Here is a 15603-nt window from a genome sequence, read left to right as displayed (position 1 = left end):
GATGGTGATTGAGCAGGTTTAGTTTTCTTTAATGGTAACACTCTGTCCTGCTTGAGTCTGGAGTTTCAGTCTTGAGCTTGGCAATTTAGGGTTTAGTATTTGGTTTCAGAGAGCCAAATAGGTCAAAGCTTGTCACAGACAACCTGCTTCTTTTGTCCTTCATGTGAGGAGACAGGGTCAGTAGAATCAGGACATGCTCATCCATCAAAGGTGATACATTTCTCACTCACTGTTAATCTGCCAAAACCTGGAGACATGATGCAAATTTGCATTTTATTGGAATGTATAAAAATTACTTGCTTAATGAGGACGATAAAATGGCAATAAACGCAAGGTCAAACCTTTTGAATCTGTAATGATGCTTCAGAGATGGCTGGTCACGTTTTGATGAATTTAGGGAAATTACACATCATGCACAGAGACTATAACTGACTATAAGTGTGATTAACACAAATCTTGCCTCACCAATTGTGCGGTCTGCTCTAATTGCAGTGATAGATGTTATAATAAAATGTCGTGCTGAGTCCTTCAACGTCTTTCTCTTATTTCTTTTTCTCTACCCTCTATCTGTATGAATAATCCATCTTCCATGGTCAATGCTTTTCCTGAACAGAAAAAGGTTTGCCCTGAGGAGGAAGTACCTCATCAGGCTCCGCTCTGCTGTGCTGCTCATCGTCAACCGCCAGCGTTACATGAGGGTATGCACACTGTGTCATTTGCAGTATTTGTGTTTGAAAATTGAAATAAATAATTAACAAATGTGTGAAGTGTGGTACTGTTGTCTTTCTGTCAGACAGTGGTGGAGCCTGCAAGGAAGGCAGAGGAGGTGAGTGAGCATGTGAAAGAAAGTGAACGTGTCTGAGAGGGAGGAGAGTCACAAAAAGATGAAGATGTTGCATCAGTGTGTAATATCAAGTCTTTGTGCACGTGTTTATTTGCAACGTGTGTAGGATCGCATCAACAGAGAAGTGGTAAATGTAACAACGCTGCCGATCCCTGCTGAGCTGGCAGTTCTGCTACAGGCAGCCTCAGGTGCGCACACACACACGCACACACACACACACATACGTATAGGTGGGTACAACAATATTTATTGTCGTATTTCTGTGGTGACACATGGCCGTGTGTGTGTGTGTGTGTGTGTGTGTGTGTGTGTGTGTGTGTGTGTGTGTGTGTGTGTGTGTGTGTGTGTGTGTGTGTGTGTGTGTGTGTGCAGGTGGTGAAGAGCTGCACTGTGACTGCTTGGCAGTGGTCCAGGCTCCAAAGGTTCAGGTTGACCCCCAGCTGACTCTGCCCCTGGATATCAACAACTACCTCATGACACACTACATCCGGGCCATATTTAGGGTAAACTCACAAAATGAAGACACAGACAGAAAATCTACACATGAAACTGTGTGGACACATGAATAAAACATAAATTGACCTTGGTGAACTTGATTGGACCCAGGACAATGTTGTTGCAGTGCTTCATCCATGTAACTACATTAAAAAACAGTCACTGTGTATAATCTATTGTAAGCACTGTGTGTGTGTGTGTGTGTGCGTGTGCGTGTGCGTGTGCATGTATTGTAGGAACCGTTGTTTGGGATGCTGACAGCCCCACTGGAGAGTTCACTGATTCGAATGGATGAGGAGCTAACACAAGGAGCTCTGAACATTTTCATTCTGGTACATGTGGCATTCACATGCTGCTGGGAAACTCCAGTATGCAGGACCTTCAAGTCGCTGCTAAGCAGCGTTACATTATAAAATCAAACCCAGGAAAATGACCTGTAGCTTAAGCTTAGCTTTACCACCTTGATTGCTTTCATCAGTTAAAACCACTTAAAAACTAGTAGTATAAATTTGGAGAGCCTTAATGTGAAATGTACAACGTGAAGCTTATTTTTTGTGTGCTTACTGTACATACAAAATCAAGGATTCAGACTATTCTAACTGTAAGATATATCCATATATTTCAAGCAGGCCAAAGCATAATGTGAAAAGCTAAGACCAAGGATTTATAGGAAAGTTTTACAACCTTTATTAGTGTAATTTGACTTGTAAGGTTACAGAATGTGTTGTAAATGCCTTTGCTTTTGCTAGATACTAAGATTCATGGGTGATCCAAACTTGAATGGGGCTCAGGAGAATCTATTTGGGAACTACATTATCCAGAGAGGACTTGCCAATCCCAGCCTGCGAGATGAGATCCTGGCTCAGGTAGCGAATCAGGTGAGGCCCAGTTTGTTTTCTTAGCCGGCGGGATAGAAATTACAGTACAAGCCCAAATGAGTTATTATAATATTTATCTGTTGTTACACATTATCTCCTTACTTTCTCCTCTCCTCCATTAGATTTGGAGGAATCCTAACATTTTGAATTCAGAGCGTGGTTGGCTCCTCTTGTCCTCCTGTCTCTCTGCCTTCCTGCCCTCCCAAAGGCTGGCCAAGTACTTGCTGAAGTAAGAAACACAGTCAAACAGTTATAAATGTTTACTTTATAATACATGGAAATGGCTACGCAAAAAATATACATTATATTTATTACTTGCTTTTCTGTGCATGCCTGTGATTCTTGTACATGATTTCAGTACTTTTTTACTTCAGTTTGCATTTCTTTGTGCTTCTTGTTGTTGTAGGTTTGTGTCTGACTACGGGCCGGAGGGCTACGACTGTGTGTGTCAGCACCGTCTACTTCAAGCTCTGCAGCGGTTAAATGTTGGGCCTGAGTATATCCGGACGTACCCACCCTGTCTACTAGAGTGGACTGCCAATCGCAAGAGAGCTCACACTGTTCTGCACATACACTGTTTCGATGGTAACAACACACACACACTACACATGTAGCCAAGAGGGGAATTAAACTGATTTTATTTTCAGATCAAGTTGCAAAAATTTGGATGGACAGAAATGAGAGCACAATGTGATCGGTTTACTCAACATCTACATCAATCTTTTTTTAGTGCCTTTTCCTCCAATAAATTTGTGTTATGAATGGTCTAAATCCTCATCACAGGCAACACTGCACAATGCTTATATATGCAGAGAACATTAAAAGCATACATCAGCAATATGTGTCAATATTAAAATAATGTACATTGTGAATTTGAAGCCCATTTATGTTGACTCCCTGTTTTATCTGAGCTAAGTCAGTGTGTGCACTATCCAGCACGGAGGAGTTATCTGTCTCTCATTTCCTCCTCTCATCCAGCTAATCTGTCCTCTGGCCTTTTGGCAAGTCTACTGAGGATTAGACAACACCTGATAGTCGCTCTAGTTCCCCGGCTTTGTTGTCTGTTTATGGATGCTGATGTCTGTGTAAATCATCATAGGCAGACTGGAGACAGTGCTACCAACTTTGTTTTCATAGTCCGAATGAAATGTATCTTAGTGCATTATAAGATGAAAAAGAAAACACCCCCACAACATTTCAAAGTTATTCTTTTTGTTGAATAACTGTTGTATGTCAGAGGCTATTTGTCTATCTAAAGTGTTGTCTTTGCTCCTGCAGGTGTGTCGCTCCTGTGTCCTCTGCACTCCTGGACAATAGGAGAAGAAATGGCCAAAGACATCTTACAACACAGGTATCATCTTATTGTAAAACATAAGAACTACGCATATGGATTGGATTACGGAGAAAAGGTGAAAATCGGGAATTAAAGGAGATGTTTTAGTGGAACTGTTATATCATGTTTATTTTTTACTTTATTTGGTTTTTGTGCATGTAACCAAACATATTTTGTTCAGTTGTGACTCTTAAAGTCATAGATATAAAAGGAAGCGGAAACAGGAAACAATAACAAAACGGTCATGGCTACAGGTGTCCACCATCAAATACTTACAAATCCAGTATCTTGAATCAGTTAGGTCATAAACTATTTCTTCTGCCATAAATAATCCAACTCTTCCATTTATGAATGAAAACATTTTCTCTCACTCTTAGCTGGTAAGTAATTTTTCCATAGTGTAAATTTCTTCTATAATTTCTAACCATTGTTTTATAGTAGGGCGTTCAGTCTTGTGCCAGTGTCTTGTAATTGCATTTTTGCTTTTGATCAATAGTATCTTGGCTAAATATCTATCATCTATTTCATCATATTTGTAGATATGAGCATATTTGTGTGCATTATCTTATTTTTGTGTGTGTGTTTGTATGTAGGGGTGTGGTGGAGGGCCGTCGAGGCTGGTCGGTGCTGCTGAAGGAGCCGGCTCAGTGGGTGGAGCTGGAGGGCTCAGACTACGTTCTGGACTTGATGTCGGACCTGGAGCTTCCTGCTGACTTCCCCAAACACAGCAGCTACTTCATCATCTCTGCACAGGAACCAACCAGAGTGCGGCCCAATGCCAGCATGTGAGACACACATTTACTCAGTACATAAAATTATTGTGCTATAGTTAATTTTGAGGTACTTGTACTTCAGCAAGCAAGCAAGCAACTTTACTTTAGTATTTCCATTTTATACTTTATAATTCTACTCCACTACCTCAGAGGGGAAAAAGTGTACTTTTTACTCCACTGCATTTATCTGACAGCTGTAGTTACTAGTTACTTTTCAGGTGAAGATTTTACATTCAGAAACATGATAATCTTATAAAATACAAAACAAAACCCCTTTATAAAAATGCAGTGTCTACTTGGAGCCCCTAGTTGCAGGTTTCAGATGTCTAAGAGTTGTTAGCAGCATCTTAACTTTTCTAAACTGTTTAAAGCCCAAAGAGGTCAAAGTATCCAATATTTCACCCCATTAAGTTGCACTAAACTACCTAACCGTTGATAAAGTAGTTACAATTAGCTCCATCTCAACCAGCCCAGAGTTAAATGTAAATTATGCATTGATGCATTAATATTAACAATCTAATAAAGTTATATATGATTATGTATCAGTCACAGGGGCCATGTGCTTTTACTTTTGATACTTTAAGTACATTTTGCTTATAGTATTTCTTCCACCACTGAGAGGCTCAAGGACCGATGAAGATGGTGTAATGTTATTTTTTCTTATTGTTTCACAGAAGCCTGTTGGGTGGTGGGTTTGACATGAAGGATGATGGCATATCTTCAGTCATACCTGGCTCTGTTGGGCATGGTACACATTTAAGCATACACATATGAACACTGACACACATTGGGTTGATTTTGATTACAGTGGACGATGAAGTGCTCTCTTCTCCTCTCACAGACTTGGAGCCTCAGAGAGGGATGGATCGTTATCTCGACAGCCTGTTTGACCCTGTACTGTCTGAGGGAACTGGAGTAAGTTACATAACTCACTCTCTAACTAACTCTTGACCCTCTGAGAGGGGATTCCTCAGTCAACCATTTGGTTACTGTATGGAAAGTGGAAAGTTCTGTACAGCTCTGTTGTTGTTTTTTAGCATAGAGTGAACTCACATCATAATGAGGATTCCCGTTTATTTTTTCATATACATTTATATTTTTGTAAAACTGTTTTGGCATTAACAGAGGTGGGGGAGAAATCAATAAATAGATACAATTATAAATTCAAAAGAAGAAAAACAAATGCATTTATAAACTAAAAACAAGCAAAATACTAATAATACAGTAGTACAATAAATTAAAACAAGCTTCTTGCCATTCATATACTAAACAACAGTCACAATTACATAATAAAGTTTGTCTCATATGTGTATAACATATGAACGGTACAGGTGAACTGGTTTCTACAGATCTGAGTCCTTTTTTTCACGCTAATCCCCTTTAGCCTGGAAAATAAAAATCTTGTTATTAGCGGTGTGACGAGATTTCTCGTTGAGGTACAAAGTGTCTCGCGATATCGGTACACAAGTACAGAGCAGAAGCCTTGAAATTAGCATAGAAAATCCCCCACTCTTTCTCCAAAGTTGACTCTGAGTTTACTTTTGCAGAGCAATAGCGGAAGAAAAAAAGCTGCCTGTAAAACCGAGCATTAGAACATTAGAGAGTACCGCTGAGCTCTCTCTCTCCCTCTCTCCCCCCCCTCTCTTGTCCGAGACACACATGCGTCCGCAGCATGCAGTTCACTGTGTCTCGCGCAGACCACTCTCTTTCTCTGTTAAAATTAGTCGGGAAGTGGAGACCAAAACCTAACTTTACTTTTAATGATCTTAAACAAAGAGAAATGTTCTCCCTTTGTCCTCTCTTCGGTCATAAATCAATACTAGAGTAGCCTACTTCCTTGTTTAGTGCTGCAATTGATAAAATGCAGAGGAGGAGACAAAATCTTCACAAAAATCATCTGTTGAGTGTTTGATGGTAATTTATTTGTGCTTTAGAACATAATCAATGTGAAACAATATTAAAATAAGCTTTATTTCTCTCTGTCTACTGTACAATGACAAATTCAATTACAAAACATTTGGTCTCAACAGTCTCATTTACTGGCACAAAACGCTTAGTGATGTTGTAACCTTGGTTCTCTGAGTGAAGAAACTATCTCTCCCCCATACATATGGAATAAATAACAGTGTAACTATTAGTTATACAGGAGAGAACTCATTTGAGTTTGTGGCAAAACCTTTCAGTGCTCGGTTTTCATTTTGTGACTTTGGATTGAAGAAAGGACAATTTTTCTAGTCTTTTTCTTCATTGAAGTTTTCTGTAAAATAGTGTTACGTAGGAAGGCTTTTTTGCACACCTCTTTTGTCGGGCAGGTGCAGAGGATATGATCAAAAGTAGCAGATCAGAAGCTTAGAGAAAGTCCCGCACACTGACCATTACGCAAGCAATACGTTTCGGTCTAAGACCTTCATCAGGTGAATTTACCAGATGCAGGTCTAAGACTGAAACGTTGTATTTTTCTAAATAGATTATTGCTTGCGTAATCGTCAGTGTGCGGGACTTTCTCTAAGCTGTAAAATAGTGTTAAAATCTCGTCTCGTCTTGATCTCGTGAACCCAATCTCGTGTCTTGTCTCGTCTCGGGGAGCTAGGTGTCTCGTCACACCCCTACTTGTTATAGTATGCAGCTGTTATTTCAAATATATATATTTCAGGCAGAGAGCAATAGAATATGCAGTGAAATTGAGCCTGGTCAGCCCTGGTCAGCCTGGTTTCATAGTTGCACACGTAAACACAAGCAGTATAAACTATGTGAAAGTTTCTCTTTAATACTGTAGGTTCCTCATTGTATATTACGTTACATGTCATTTAGCTGACGCTTTTATCCAAAGCAATTGCTATATATCTCAGAGGTCACACACCTCTGGAGCAACTACGGGTTAAGTGTCTTGCTTAGAGACACATTGGTTGATGTATCGCAGTGGGAATCGAGCCCACGTCTCCCACACCAAAGGCATGTGTCATATCCACTGCGCCATCACCACCCCATAGCAGATAGGCAGTTTGAGCAGCAATTAAACAGCTAAGTCAGGTCATTTACTTTGCTTTACCTCCGCCACAAATGTTATATTTCACCCCTTTTATGAAAACTACACTAATATCTGCTGATTGTTGATTGAGTTAAATAAATAAACGTATTTAGTGAGGGCAATGGTGCAGTGAATGCTGGCCATGTTGGATCTATCAGCCTTCAGCTGGGACGGCGACGTGGTGAATGTTAGCCGTGCTATCGGATGTGGCTGACAGGAATTAGCATGTATCAGATGTGTTCTACAGACCTCTCCCGCCCAGCAACCTATTACGTTACCCAGTTACCGTAACTGTCACAGCGACTAGATCGCCACGGTGATTTCCCACCCAGGCAACGCAAGGATCTGCTTACGAGGAACTGACACTCTGGCAAATGAAGGGCTTACTATTTAATGAGACATAGCCTACAAACACACACACACTCCTGTGGATTTATGGGTCAGTGGCTGATTTCTGATGGAACGGCTGCACAAATAAAAGGGGGATTCCTCTAATCTGATAGTCTAAAGTTGCCCTGATGGCACAAGTAGTTTTATATCTCTCTGTCTGTCTCTCGAGCACTCCTGTTGATATCCACACTCACAAAATCAGCGAGTTTAAGGAATACTGTTGGGTTGAAATGTAGCTCTGAAAGGTGTGTAGTTTGCTCCATAGTCTCGCATTGCCAGACCTTCCTTCACGGTGCTGCTGAGGAGGGTCTGGCTAGTCCACACAGCATTCCAGGATGGGAGAAAAACCTGCTCTGGTTTATTGACATTTCTTTAAACCAATCAAAATTGTCTTGGGCGGTGCTAAGCGCCGGACGGAGCAACAGTGCTGCTGCAAAATAGCCTCTGGAAGGAACTTGTCTTGGTGGAACATGTGTCCGTTCAAAGGTTGTTTTGGTCGTGCAACAGAAAACTCAGATTGGACAGATAATCTAGCTAGCATCTGGCGGTGGGCTTCTGAACAATCCCAGAAATGAAACGTCGTTGATATAGACTATTTGATCCTTAACGGAGAACAGCAGCTTGAGTCAGCTTAGATTTCCACCAGTTACAATGGAGTCCAATGGTAAAACAGAGTCACTTTAAAAAAAAAAACATTTCAATGTTTCTAAACACACTACTTCCATTATATGTTATTGCCTCCTCGTAGCCCTGAACCTCCACTGAATATAGTATTTTTTTGTGATTTGGTAGTGAAGTGACAGTTCTTTGAAGCATACTGAACACATAGATCTGCTGTGGAGGAGTAAATTCTGCTGCTGGAGTGGTTTGGTTTTGACACTTTTTTGTCAAGCTTCTGGGTTTCCATTTAACTGTATTATAACTGCAGCTGAATACAGCTGCTCTCCCCTCCGAAGAAGTAAACTATACTGTCAGAGGTAGGGCTCAGAGAAATACTTAGAAACAATGCCAGATTCCCAAACAATAGAATCAGAATCTTGATTTAAATCAGGAACTATCTGATCAAAGACAAAGCAAACAAGATTACAAATATGACCTGACATTTGCCTGCTTTTGATAGTCTGTGTTACGGACTGTAGCCCAACTGAGGTTGACAGTGATATTGATTTATATTTGACAGTTTAGTTTAAAGTTTCTGCTAATGAATCGGCCAATATTTTAAACTAGTGCGAGATATATACTGAGTAGGATTGGTTATAGGTAAGAAGTATGTAAAGGCATCACAGTTTCACTGGTCTTTGGCATTTTTGTCCTGTATTTCTTGTTGATTATTAGCCATCACTTACGCCGATATTCATATATCAGCTAATATCGGTTTGATACCAGCCCTGAGTATTTGATACTCAAAAGACAGGTTTTTGGTTGGGTATTTCTTTAACTGCCCTTGTTTTTTTGTTTCATTCATCTTGTAATCTGATGTCAAGTTCTAATGTATGTCTGTCTGTCTGTCTGTCTGTCCTCACAGGAAGTAGAATCAGCTGCAGGACTATCCAGCAGGATGAAGGGGGCTGGGGGAGTTGGAGGGGGTTGGCAACAGGAAGGGCAGTCAACCGGCCCCCCACCTCCACCTGGGGGTCAGTCAAAAACACAGGCTCGGTCCAAGATCACTCCCTTGTTCACTCATTCATTATTTCATGTTTAATTAACACTCAGTAGTTAACTCTTTAGCTGATGTAGTAAATCACGCCAACACTGAGAGTTGTAGCGTCGCACAACTTTAGTTTTTCCATCTGTGAAATCCAACACATTGTATTGTGGGACTGTCAGCAGAATGTAGTGTGCATGCTGTGAACTACTTTCTCCGGTCCATTGTATGAGTTGTTGAGGGCTTTCTACATACATTCTGGCATTCAATAAAATTTGGACGGAGACTCACACATAAACACTGACGAACCCCAATATCTCCATAAATCGTTATCAAGTGTAATAAAACACACACACACTTAAAATCTGAATTGTAAAGTGTGTGTGTGTGTGTGTGTGTGTGCGCCACAGCTGTGAGAGTCCTTCCCGTGGGAGGCGTGATGTTGCCTCGTGTCGCGGCAGTGGCACCTGTAACACCTGGTTTGTATCAAGTGTGAAGAGAAATATGAGAAAAAAAGACATCAAACATAATATGTATCCCTCCTTCCTGTTGACTGTGTCTCTCACCCTCTCTCCTCCAGATGCCCAGCAGGCTGTTTTGGCCCAGCAGCAGGCAATCGTGAACCAGCAGGCCATCATCATGGTAAACCCTCCTTCTGGATCTGCATCTGTTAATCAGCTCCAGCATTCTTGTTTTGGATTTAATGCGCCATCGTCTTGTTTCTTAGGCCCAGCAGATGACCATGCAGGCCATGGCCATGGTCGGCAGCCCAGTGACAAGCCCCCCCACCTCCCCGATCACAAGTCCTCCCATGAGTCCCCTGCCACACCACCCTCCCAGCCCGTACGCCTTCGCCAGCCCCTACGCTGTCATACCCCCAAGTCCATACGCTAACATCCCGCCAAGCCCCTACGCTAACTTCACTCCCACTCCCTACGCTGCAGCAGACACCCCGCAGAGGCATCCCTATCCTCCACCTACTCGACTGGAACAAACTCCATCGTACCTTCAAGCTCAGCCTCCTGCAGAGCCTCAGGCCCCCCACCACAACCCTCAGCCGAGCTCCACTAAATCTAACAAAACAGAGCCAGCACAGCCTAAAGCCAACGCTGCTTCACGGGTCAGTAACTCTGAAACATGTGAGGTAACAGTCCAAGCTGACATGTTACATAATGTTCCAGTACTTATTAATTCATGAAAGATGTTTTATTTGGTGTTAACTCCAAGAACAAAAAACAACGCTTACTCAGGAAAAATGAAGTGAACAAAACGAGATGCATTTTCCTTTTATGGAAAGAGTAATTTGGTGTGTTTGCAATAAAAATAAGAACTGTGTAGTCAGGATGGTGAGTAAAAGCTGGTTGAAAAAAGGGAAGCAAGTGCACTAAAAGGTGAAACGAAAATATGTATAACCTTTTTGTAATCATGTAGTCTCATTGGGATAAAGATCTCTTTTGACAAAGAAACTTGAGTAAAGAAAAAGAAAAACTGCCAGACAAAACAAAATGACAAATACAAACAACATACACACGCATACAAACAAAAGCACATAACAGCATCAGTGACAATCACTAAATAGAAGTTAAAGTTTAAAATTTGGATGAGAAAAAAAAATCTCCGGACAGAAGTCAAACAGTATTGAGGGGTGATGCGGATGTGGCTTTTGCAGCTACTTCTGAGTCTGGTGCAAATTTTCTGTTATGTTTGAGTTGAGTAGGTTGGTCAGTGTCTGCAGCAGCCTGCAGTAATATAGTTCTGGTGATATTATTGCTTTTATACAGGGCAATAATTTAATGTTTTTCAGTCACATGAATCATAATATGATGTTGTGATGCACAATCCAGATTTTCTCAGATACAGTTACGCAGGTACATTTTATTTTTAGTTTAAACATTTGATTGATTCAATGATTGTAGTTGTGACAAAACTGAACATTAGGGTGCAGTTCAGTGCAGCATGAAATTAATTTGTCCACCAAACTTCACAGAAGAAGAAGAAGAAAGAAGAAGAAAACACCACAACAATCCTTGCACATGACAAAATAAAAATAACCATGTAGAATTGCAGATTACACATTTCTAATATCAATAACAAAGGAAATGTGCTGCATTCATACAGTCCAGTATATGTATATATGTCCTCTTTCTTCCCTTTTTTTGCTTTGACATTGACCTGGCTGCAACAACATCTCAAGAGACCAAATGTAATGTCCTGCAAAGCCTTGAGTGCAAACTCTCTGTCCTCTCTGTGTGGCTTTTTCAGGTTCAGTCAGGTAAGGACAGCGTCTCTCGGAGGAAGGCTCCAGGCATCCCCATAAACAAGGACACACCAGTCAGGAAGTTTGGTAAGAGAGGGTGAGAGAGAAAACATGAGAGAGTGAGCAAGCAAGAAACAGAGAGAAAGTCCTTTCAGTCCCTTTAACTTAAACACTTATTTAGGAGAGCTTTACACAGAAGAGTATAACACCTTATTGGCTGAAGTTTTTATTTGTGTTTTGTGTGTGTGTGTGTGTGTGTGTGTGTGTGTGTGTGTGTGTGTGTTTGTGTTTGTGTGTGTGTTTTAGCCCCAGTTGTGACGACTCCTCCACCCCCTGCTGGAGAGGTGGTGAAGTACTCGGCTCGGACTACAGATTTCGTCGCCCCCAGTCAAGATATTAAAGGTATCTGAATTTAAAAGCTGCAAAATGTTGATGTCACATGTTTATAAAACATGAATGAATGATGATCATGTAGTCGATGAAGTAGTTTATTCCTTGATTTCAAATGGACCCATTTATTGAACGAAATTATAAACATTAAAGATGCAGTAGGTAAGATTTATAAAACTAACTTTCTGTCATATTTGCTGAAACTGATCCTATGTTCGAGTAGAACTACATGAAGCAGGTCATTAAAAAAAAAATCTGGCTCCTCTGGCTATAATGCGATTTGCAAAAATCCACCGCTCCCTGTTCAGATGATCCAATCAGAGACAGGGGGGGTGTCTAACTGCGTGTCAATCACTGCTCATGCACACACATTCATTCTCCCTTGTGGGGTGAGGGGCTTAGGAGACCGTTTTGGGCTTTAGCGGAAAGGGGGGAGGGACTGAGAAGTTGTTGATGTTCAAATTTTTTGGCTAAGTCCTGGATATTCACAATCCTACCTACAGCACCTTTAATCGACATAATTCTAACATGGTTTATATTATTTTGAAAGAAATCATCAAAAGGTACAACTCCCCACCTCCACCGGCAGACCTGCTGCCACCTGACAAGAGGTGAGTTCTAACAAACACGCACACAGAGACTGATAAGGGTTGAGTGAACACAATCAGAATCAGAATCTGGTTTATTGCCAAGTTGGTTTACACATACAAGGAATATGTAGCTTTGGTGGAAGCTTTGGTGTTTTGCTGCATAGACAAATACATAAATATAGAATAGGATAAAGTTTTGTACAATGTAACTGTTACAAATGAAGGAGCTAGGCAGGAATGTGCAACAGTATTTTCTAGGGGATGTGCAAAGGTCAATATAACAATTGAGCAAGCAGTTGATGCTATCTTCCGTCACAGAATTAAGTGTGCATACCGTGAAGACCACAAGAAACCACCAACTACTACTGACTGCTATGTTATTGCTCAGTGAGCACACAGCACCAGAATGATTGTATTTGTACACAATAAGCACAAACACAGATGATACAGTATTACATTTATAGTTGTAACATCCTGTAAAAAGGTAATGTGTGATGTTGACACTGTGTGGATGTATTTAGGAGACTAGAGGGGAAGTTTAAGAAGAAGCAAAACCCTCGTGATGAAGCTTTACAGATCCTAAAGCCGCAGATGGACCACCCTCCTGCTCCACAGGTGCACACACACACACACACACACACACACACACACACACACACAAAGCAAGAATACACAGAACACACACAGTGCTGGAAATCAGTCATGCATGGGAAGGTTTTTGTGTCTGTCCAGCCCAAAGGTCCTGTTGCCCTCTCACCATCTGCTCCAATGAAGGAGGCGGGATTCAAACCCACCAGGAGCATAAAGACAAGAGCACCTGATCGTCCTCTCCCCATACCTCCTCCAGGTACATACAATCACTCAAAGTACATACTCAGACAAAGTAACATCACTTTGCAGAGTTAAAGGTATATTGTGGTGCTTTCTAATTTTGTTTAGATTTTTACAATAACATAATAACATATAACACATATGTTAATTGCATTTCCTACCTCATGGTACATTTTCAAAGCCATTTTTGAAAGTAAGAAAACCAGCCTAAATTGTTTAAAGGTCCCATGACATGGTGCTCTTTGGATGCTTTTATATAGACCTTAGTGGTCCCCTAATACTGTATCGGAAGTCTCTTTCCTGAAAATCAGCCTTGGTGCAGAATTACAGCCACTAGAGCCAGTCCCACAATGAGCTTTCCTTAGGATGTGCCATTTCTGTGTCTGTAGCTATTGAGGAGGAGGGGGGGGGGCAAGGTGGAGGGTGGGGGTGTGGCCTTGACCAACTGCCACTTTGCTCGTTTGAAAGCCATGATGTCTCTCTCTCATGGGTGGGCCAAATTCTCTGCGCGGGCAAAGCAGAGAAAGGGGAGGTAACCTTGATCCTTATGACCTCATAAGGGGCAAGATTCCATCCAAGCCCCGGGCCCATCTGAGCTTTCCTTTTCAGGATACCCAGGGCTCGGTTTACACCTATCGCCATTTCTAGCCACTGGGGGACCAAAGGCAGGCTGGGGGAACGCATATTAATGTTAAAATATCATAAAGTGAAATGTTCATGCCATGGGACCTTTAAATCGGCTGCTTGTAGTTTTGTCTAGGATTTATGTTTTATATTCTGTTTATTGCACTACAGTGCCCCTAGTGTTCATAAAATCCACCTGGTACCCTGCTAATTTTAACTATGTACTTATCTATACCATAAAACTCTAAGCTTTTACAAAATCATCATTATTTTACAAAATCATCATTATGAAAAATATCGACAACCAAATTTGTGTACATCTATATATGCTTAATTTATGCTGATCCAATGCAGCTAATCCTAAGCACCCGCTAGTTTAGGGGTTGTCTACCATTAACCAAGGAGAGCCAACACTCTGAAAAAAAAAAAACTCTGCTCATTGAGTAGTAGAGTAGCTGACATCATGTAGAGGGGAAGAACTTACCTGTGAAATCACCTGCGCATGATTAGCAGGTTAATTATAGAAAATAAACAATAAATAAAGATTCAAAACTATTATAACTTTGATGATTAGCTACTCCTGTGCAAGATGTAGGAGAGAACAAAACCCCAAACAAACAAAAACATAGAGACTTATAACCCCATTTCTCTGAGAGGGTCTTCTGAAATGTGCCATTTCTTCTTACATGAGCCCACTAGACTTCATTTTGTCAGAGGACATCTCACATTATTCAGTGTAAATTCTGCCTTTATATTGACTATTGAGTGTCATTTGCTTACCTACACTAAATCACCACTGGTGCTAACAATTTGCATGTTCCAGACAAGGTCAGTACAGAAATGCAGTTAAACAGAGACACACTGACACTCACAGCAAGCAGGTGGCGAGGCGCCATATTACCCTGCTGATATGCAGATTCTAAAATCACATCTGTCTGTCTTGTTGGAACTTGACCTAAAAGAATTTAGATTTCTGTAACAAGCTAACGACAATATTAGGACAATAAAATGCTCTTCCATTCTCTGGAGTAACAGTGGAGCAAAGGCAGTCCCAAACCCCAGAGCAAAGACAGCAACAGATCATTATCATGCTCACTTAATACAGTTTTGTCAAATTAAGGACATTGAATAAAAGGGGAAACTAAAATGTAAAACGCTAACTATTTGGTGCAGTTTCTCGAGAGCTTCCAGTAGAGACTGAGACCATCCAGACACAGCTTCATCAGAGAACCAATGAAGAGCACTACACCTACACCAATGTTCCCTGGAGACTGTACCTCAGGAAGGAGGTGTGTACATACACAAATACAACACAAACGTCATGATCCGCTGTCCAAATGTTTGTATTCTGTTCTGTTCTGAATATCTGTTCTAAATATTTGTTTGTTGCTTTTACAGGTTTTTTATCCCAAAGACAGCTTCAACAATCCTCTGGTGCTAGACCTCATTTTCAAACAGGTGACTGAAGAGATAGTTGAGTGAATGCAGGATGAATGGATGTAGCATCAGCAGATGCTTTTGTTAA

The 15603-nt window shown here is 41.0% G+C and overlaps 1 protein-coding gene across 2 annotated transcripts in view; it reads left to right on the top strand.

Moving 5' to 3' along the window:
* The window catches only part of myo15ab (myosin XVAb), a 50696-nt gene that overhangs the window by 21371 nt on the left and 13722 nt on the right, over positions 1-15603 (top strand). For both annotated transcript variants that reach the window (XM_028602033.1, XM_028602040.1), the window contains exons 30-52: positions 614-698; positions 794-826; positions 951-1032; positions 1217-1347; positions 1576-1671; positions 2089-2217; positions 2340-2446; positions 2624-2802; positions 3496-3568; positions 4144-4335; positions 4998-5071; positions 5165-5238; positions 9267-9375; positions 9797-9865; positions 9967-10028; positions 10114-10506; positions 11649-11730; positions 11950-12045; positions 12584-12644; positions 13145-13238; positions 13356-13470; positions 15252-15367; positions 15477-15536. In XM_028602033.1, coding sequence (XP_028457834.1) covers positions 614-698; positions 794-826; positions 951-1032; positions 1217-1347; positions 1576-1671; positions 2089-2217; positions 2340-2446; positions 2624-2802; positions 3496-3568; positions 4144-4335; positions 4998-5071; positions 5165-5238; positions 9267-9375; positions 9797-9865; positions 9967-10028; positions 10114-10506; positions 11649-11730; positions 11950-12045; positions 12584-12644; positions 13145-13238; positions 13356-13470; positions 15252-15367; positions 15477-15536 — 2512 coding nt within the window. The remainder of the gene's footprint in view (positions 1-613; positions 699-793; positions 827-950; positions 1033-1216; positions 1348-1575; positions 1672-2088; positions 2218-2339; positions 2447-2623; positions 2803-3495; positions 3569-4143; positions 4336-4997; positions 5072-5164; positions 5239-9266; positions 9376-9796; positions 9866-9966; positions 10029-10113; positions 10507-11648; positions 11731-11949; positions 12046-12583; positions 12645-13144; positions 13239-13355; positions 13471-15251; positions 15368-15476; positions 15537-15603) is intronic.

Source organism: Perca flavescens, chromosome 2 (genome assembly GCF_004354835.1).
Source record: "Perca flavescens isolate YP-PL-M2 chromosome 2, PFLA_1.0, whole genome shotgun sequence".
NCBI lineage: Eukaryota > Metazoa > Chordata > Actinopteri > Perciformes > Percidae > Perca > Perca flavescens.
This window is presented reverse-complemented; position numbering and strand designations above follow the sequence as displayed.